Source organism: Bidens hawaiensis, unplaced genomic scaffold (genome assembly GCF_021521415.1).
Source record: "Bidens hawaiensis isolate Kalapana, Puna unplaced genomic scaffold, B.hawaiensis_p1.1 tig00000055_1, whole genome shotgun sequence".
NCBI lineage: Eukaryota > Viridiplantae > Streptophyta > Magnoliopsida > Asterales > Asteraceae > Bidens > Bidens hawaiensis.
The window spans coordinates 7,629,710-7,637,052 of NW_027491016.1; the positions used below are offsets into that span (position 1 = coordinate 7,629,710).

The following is a 7,343-nucleotide window of genomic DNA, read 5'->3' on the forward strand; positions in this document are numbered from 1 at the left end:
AACTTCGGGATGCCATTGCTCTAGCCGGTACCCTCACCAAAAAGCACGTTAAGGCTGGGACCTTGACGCGGAAAGGCTCCAAGAAACCCAATGATAAGCCCGCATCCGAGCCCACTAAAGAGTCCAAGCCTGAATCCTCGAAGCCCGAATCCTCCGAACACAACCACAACTCCTCTCATTACCGCAATAACAAACGAAAGCCCAATTCCCATAACTATGTCATAGCCCAACCACAAGCCCAACAAGCCCCTCCAAACAAGAAACCATACACCGGCCCACACCCGTATTGCAACACTTGCCAACGTCACCATCCGGCCCAATCCACTTGCCGAGTGTGCACCAATTGCCACCGATTCGGCCACTTTACCCAATACTGCCGAGAAGCACCCCGAGTGCAAGTCGCTCCACCGCGATTCGCACCGTCAAACCAACCCAACCGAGCCATCCCTCATGCTCCAATCATTAACACCGTTAGGGCTTGCTATAACTGCGGTGATCCGAACCACCTCCGCAACGCGTGTCCTCGACTCACTCAAGCCTATCAAGCCTATGTTGCCCCACAACCCTACTACACCTCTCAAGCCTACCAAGTTCAAACTTACCAACCTCAATTACCCCAACTCATGCCTCCTCCAAACCCTCAAGCTCAATCCATGCTCATGCAAGCCTACCAAGGTCCCGACCCCTCAAGCTTCAACATCTCAAACCCAACCACCTCAAGGAACTCAAGGGCGAGCTTTCACCATCAATGCTAATCAAGCCCGAAACTCGAACGATGTGGTGAATTGGTACGTTTCTAGTTAACAAGCATCATCCATCGATATTATTTGATTTGGGAGCCGATAGGAGTTTCATTTCCTTTGATTTTGAGTACATACTTGATGTGCCCCGTAGTAAATTGTCTAAGCCATTCACGGTAGAGATAGCTAACGGTAGTTTAATCGTTATTAACTCAGTTATTCGTAATTGTACGCTCACCCTTAATGGGCAAAAGTTCTCCATTGATCTCATTCCGATGCAAATGGGTAGCTTCGACGTCATCATTGGTATGGATTGGCTCTCTCTTCACCGTGCCGAAATTCTATGTTTCGAGAAGATTATTCGTATCCCTATCGAAGGTGGCATAATTCTAAACGTCGCCGGAGAAAAACCATTCTCAAAGCTAAATCTCATGTCGTGCCTTGAAGCCCAACGTTATTTGCGAAAGAAGTATGTCGCTTTCTTAGCCCTTTTCACTACAAAGGCCCACGAAGAAAAGCAACTTTCCGACATCCCGATTGTTCGCGATTTCCCCGAAGTCTTTCCCAAAGACGTTTCTGGACTCCCTCCCATACGGCAAGTGGAGTTCCGTATTGATCTTGTACCCGGAGCAAACCCCGTAGCCAAGGCACCGTACCGTCCTGCACCCTCCGAGATGCAAGAACTCTCTAACCAAATTCAAGAACTCACGGATAAGGGTTTCATTCGCCCGAGTTCGTCTCCATGGTGAGCACCCGTTTTGTTTGTCAAGAAGAAGGATGGTACTCTTCATATGTGCATCGATTATCGTGAGCTCAATAAGCTTACTATTAAGAACCGTTATCCCCTTCCGCGCATCGATGACTTATTCGATCAACTCCAAGGATAAGCTTGTTTATCCAAGATTGATCTTCGTTCGGGCTATCACCAACTTCGTGTCCACGAGGATGACATACCCAAGACCGCTTTCCTTACTCGTTATGGGCACTTTGAATTCCGAGTTATGCCTTTTGGGTTGACTAATGCTCCCGCCGTTTTCATGGATCTTATGAATCGCTTTTGTAAACCCTACCTCGACAAGTTTGTGATTGTTTTCATTGACGACATCTTGATATATTCTAAATCCGAAGACGAGCATAAAGATCATTTGCGCGCTATTCTTGACTTGTTGCGAATGGAACAACTTTATGCTAAATTCTCCAAATGTGAATTTTGGCTAAAGCAAGTTCAATTCTTGGGCCACATCATCAACGACAAGGGTATTCACGTTGACCTCGCTAAAATCAAGGCCGTAAAAAATTGGAAAACCCCGTCCTCTCCAATGGAGGTTCGCTTATTTCTTGGTTTAGCGGGATATCACCGTCGCTTCATCCGCAAATTTCAAAAATTGCTTCACCCCTTACCGCACTAACCCATAAAGGGAAAGTTTATGAATGGGGTCTCGATCAAGAAAAAGCGTTTCAAACACTAAAGGACATGCTTTGCAATGCTCCTATCCTTGCTCTTCCCGAGGGCAACGATGATTTTGTCGTATTTTGTGACGCTTCTATCCAAGGTCTCGGTTGTTTTCTTATGCAACGAGACAAGGTCATTGCTTACGCTTCGCGTCAACTAAAGGTTCACGAGAAGAATTACACGACGCACGATCTCGAACTTGGTGCGGTCGTGTTTGCCTTGAAAATTTGGAGACACTATCTTTATGGCACGAAGTGTGTGGTCTTCACCGATCATAAGAGTTTGCAACATATATTCGACCAAAAGGATCTCAACATGAGACAAAGACGATGGGCCGAATTGTTAAGCGATTACGATTGCGAGATTCGCTACCACCCCGGAAAAGTAAATGTCGTGGCCGATGCTCTTAGCCGTAAGAGTCACATTAAATCCGTCTTGCTCAATTGTGTCACTATGCAATCCGACCTTCAATACCGCATCTTCAACGCTCAACACGTCTCTGTCACCGAAGGAAGTTTATACGACGAGATGTCGTGTGGCTCCGAACTCCAACTTGAAACCAAACGTAACGGTTTACTTTATTATTTGAACCGTTTATGGGTTCCCGATCATGACGGTATTCGCACGTTCATCCTTGATGAAGCTCATAAGTCACGATACTCGATTCATCCCGGTGCGGATAAAATGTATGCCGATCTTCGTCCCATGTTTTGGTGGCCGGGAATGAAGAAAGATATTGCGGTATATGTATCCAAATGCCTCACTTTTTCTAAGGTCAAAGCTGAGCATCAAAATCCGTTTGGCTTGCTCGAGCAACCATCGATCCCCGTTTGGAAATGGGAGGACATAGCTATGGATTTTGTCACCAAACTCCCCACAACTCAAAGCCACAATGATAGTATTTGGGTAATTATTGATCGATTGACCAAGTTGGCTCATTTCATACCCATTCGAGAAAAGTTCTCCGTGAGTCAACTAGCTCAACTCTACGTCAAGAACATCATTTGTCGCCATGGAACACCGTTGACCATTATCTCTGATCGTGATGGTCGGTTTACCTCTTATTTTTGGAATTCGTTGCAAACCGCCTTGGGCACCCGTATTGATCTAATCACCGCTTATCACCCGCAAACCGATGGTCAATCCGAGCGAACGATCTAAACGCTCGAAGATATGCTCCGCTCTTGTGTGCTAGATTTTGGTGGAAATCGGGATACTCACTTACCACTTGTTGAGTTTTCCTATAATAATAGTTTCCACACTAGTATTGGCATGGCACCCTTTGAAGCTCTCTATGGTCGAAAATGGCGCTCCCCGATTTGTTGGAGTGAGATTGGTGAATCGCAAATCACCGGTCCCGAGCTTGTTCAAGAAACTTCCGACCGGATTGCTCTTATTCGTCAAAATCTTCTTGCCGCTCGTAGCCGTCAAAAGAGCTACGCCGATAAGCGCCGTAAACCGCTCGAGTTCAATGTTGGTGATCGAGTTCTCCTCAAAGTATCTCCTTGGAAGGGAGTGGTTCGATTTGGTAAAAGAAACAATTTATCTCCTCGTTTTGTTGGACCTTTTGAAATCGTTGAAAGGGTTGGTCGAGTTGCTTATCGTCTCGATCTTCCCGAAGAGCTCTCAAACGTTCATCCGACCTTCCACGTTTCCAATCTCAAGAAGTGCTTAGCCGAAGGGAGTCTCCACATACCCCTCGACGAAGTACAAGTTGATGAATCTATGCGCGCGATCGAGAAACCCGTTGAAATCATGGATCGTATGGAGAAAGAAACAAAGCGTAGCCGCATTCCGCTTGTCAAAGCAAGTTGGGAATCCAAGCGTGGTCCCGAGATCACTTGGGAACGGGAAGACTAAATGGAATCCAAGTACCCGCACCTTTTCGTTACGGCTTGATTTCTAATTTCGGGACGAAATTTCTAAAAGTAGTGAATGCTGTAACATTTCGTTTTTTTCGTTTCATGTTTGTACCCGACCCGATTCGTAGTCGGTTAAAAGTTATTAATAAAAGATCTCTTTTATTTAATTTTTCCTTTTATATTTATTAAACTATCAAGAATGACAAAAGCAACCCCTAACTAAACTTTATACCCGTTTTGTACCCAACTCAACAGACCAAGGACCAAGTTGCAACAAAATTCAACTCTTTCCCCTCCTTTCTTCTTCCTCACGCCGTATACCCCCCCCCCACCTTGACTTGGACGTCAATTTTCGGATATAATCATGAAATTGATTCACACCAAATCGTTTATTACCAAAACACGATCTCACCGACACGTTAAAATTGAAAAAACGAATCAAATCAATAGCTAATACAATCAATCAAACCCGCGGCCTTATTGACATCTAAAACGCTATATAAACACAATTATAATACAATTAATCGTGCACACATCTTCCTCATACCCTCAACGCCAAACCCTAACCCAATTGCTAAATACGTAGCCGTCAGGACTTGTTGATCGTTAAAGCTCAGCCGCGACCCGTTGATGCTCGTTAACCCTCATCCCGCCACTAAAACGGTAATTGAAACATGCTTATGATTCACGTCTGATCAGTTAACACTACCCCTAAGTCAATTAAAACGAACAATGAACGAATCATCGGGTTTAAACGGCTAGGGTTTGTAATTGAAACTGGTTCTGGGTTGAGTCTGGTTATATAGTTTTGCGATGATTTGAAACATGAACTGAAGCTCCAGCCCGTTGGTTGGAGCGTTGTGATTAAAACCTTGTGAACCGGTCCAGGGCACGGGTTCGAACCCCCTGGACCCGGTTTTTCATTTTATTTTTGTTTTTGTTTAAATCTTGGTTTTACTTTTATTATAAGCATAATATAATATTAAATAAACCTTGTTTTAATGAAACAGAACCTCGAAAGCATTATTTTGGCCAAAGTTCTTATCTAAATATATATATATGTGTGTGTGTATATATATATATAATATGAAACAAAAAAATGTATTTTTACCGATCTAGCTTAAAGATTCAATTAATTTCCCGTAATATATATACCTAAATATATATATAATTAAATAATTGACAATAATGGTTCATTTGTATATACCATGTTTATTAATACCTAATATTAGTTATTATTTATTTATAAAATCTATTTACTTGAAAATACGAACATGATATATCACTTATATTAGTTATCAAATAATAATATTAACACTAATAGTTATAATAATAATAATAATAATAATAGTAATAATAATCTTAAGTATAATAACAATAAATAAGGTATCTAAAACCTAAGCGACTCTCATTTATCAAACCGATTAAATCGCAATAATGACTAATAATATCTAATCGAATTTCAAATCGTTATTGGTTCTTTTCCTCATTTACTAATATTATTGTTAAACAATTAGGACATTTTGGTTGACGTATCTCGAAGGCTTGAACATGTTCATCCTTATTTTTTTTATTATTATCTCATCCTCACTAATCCACTCACTAAAGGTAAGTAATTCACATCCCTCTTTTTAACGTTTTATATTTTGGGGGCGTTATGCGTTAATCATGTTTTCACTACAATTCCACTATTTGTGTTATATGATAATTCTCAATTAGTTATACGTGTAAATGTGACTATGTGTTTATTTTATGTTTGGTGGTTGGTAACTCATCCTCATCCTCATCTTCATTAGTATGATCATACGCCGTCGAAGTAGCTCGTTATCTATGGGATTCGAGTGAAAAGACAACTTTTATATTATTGTTATATTGTTGTTATGCTAGTTGTAGTATTTCATATTATCGCAACGGATTGTCATTTTTATATTATATGTATTAAAAAACCGTGATTACTTAACTATGTGTTTTCCTGCATGGCGCAGGTAGCTACATTGGATGAAGAATCAAGAGATTAAAGAGTAGTTGGACCTTAAGATGCATGATCAATCAAAGATTTTTATTTCTTTATATTAAATTGTTATGTTTATTTCTATTAGATAATGTTTGTGCTTTTGCGTACTTGAATAATATGAATTTAATAATTTAGATATTGACACGTGGATTTATTTTAGTGTCTTTTGAGTTATGATAACATTATGTCGCGCCCCGGCATATTCCGCCGTAGGTTGAGGTGTGACATATAGGTACTCGGTGAGTCGGTGATGACCATATATATATGTGCATAGTCTTCGGTTCCTTTCGTCAACGTTTTCATTTACGATCATATGGAGAAATCATCCATTTTGAAATTTCAACAAAAGTAAAATCATATGTATTTAAAATAGCTGGAATATAAAATTTACTTTTGGCTTCTTCTTGGATGGTGCTCAAGTTCGAATCCCTGCTTGGCTGTTTATGTGCACGCTCTAAAATATGGACAACACCACTGTAAGGGGGATTCAAACTTAGGTTAGGTGAGTTGTATACAGCCATATAGTTGGTAATTAAGTCTTTCGAAGTTCTCTAACAACCGTTACACTTGGCTGTTAGAATGAAAAACAAAAATAAAATAGAAAGTATTTATATTCAAGTAGTTATGCTTCTGTGTATGAACTAATTAAACCAAACCAGTAATCTCAGTGATTTGGTCATATTGCTCTTTGCAACTTTAGTCATCAAATTGCAAAAATTAAAACGTTAGAACTCACTGTTTGAACAAGCGTAAGTTCATTGGTCCCCCAAAATATCATAGGAATAATTTGTTTGGTTCTGGATATATATATATAAACATAATCAAAATACCTTAAATTTATTTGTGGATTAATTCAATATGTACCCTTACAAATATTAAAATTATTATATATACCCAAGTAAAACTTAAAATATCATATATGCTCTTATAAAATAATTAAAATACCATATATGCACATACAAATTAATTAAAGTATCATATATACCCCATTCATTAATAACAATTTAATAAATGACTATTTTAACGTTATCTTTCTAAATTTTAACTTTCACACATGTCAATATTTGTAAAGAATAGACCATGCTGCCACTTTTTATTATATAATGTGTTTATATCCTATGTTATTATTTTAATTTTGTTCGAAGTTTCTCGTCTTTTACGACACTAAATCGTCTCTTGACACTTCTTCAAAATTGCAAACTCTATGAAGGTTTATGGCTTTAAATGGTCTACAATAAACCTTTTAGCACATCTAATCGAACCAGAGTAATATG

General features: G+C 39.6%; 1 protein-coding gene across 1 annotated transcript; it reads left to right on the forward strand.

The window, feature by feature from the left end:
- The first annotated feature begins 1,048 nt into the window (after positions 1–1,048).
- On the forward strand, positions 1,049–1,489 carry LOC143543543 (uncharacterized). Its single transcript, XM_077035869.1, has one exon. It carries the CDS (start codon positions 1,049–1,051, stop codon positions 1,487–1,489), a length of 441 nt encoding a protein of 146 aa, XP_076891984.1.
- The last annotated feature ends 5,854 nt before the right edge of the window (positions 1,490–7,343 follow it).

What these genes read in the sequence shown, in the direction of transcription:
- LOC143543543 (XM_077035869.1), top strand. Translation starts at nt 1,049, where the DNA reads ATGGATTGGCTCTCTCTTCACCGTGCCGAAATTCTATGTTTCGAGAAG.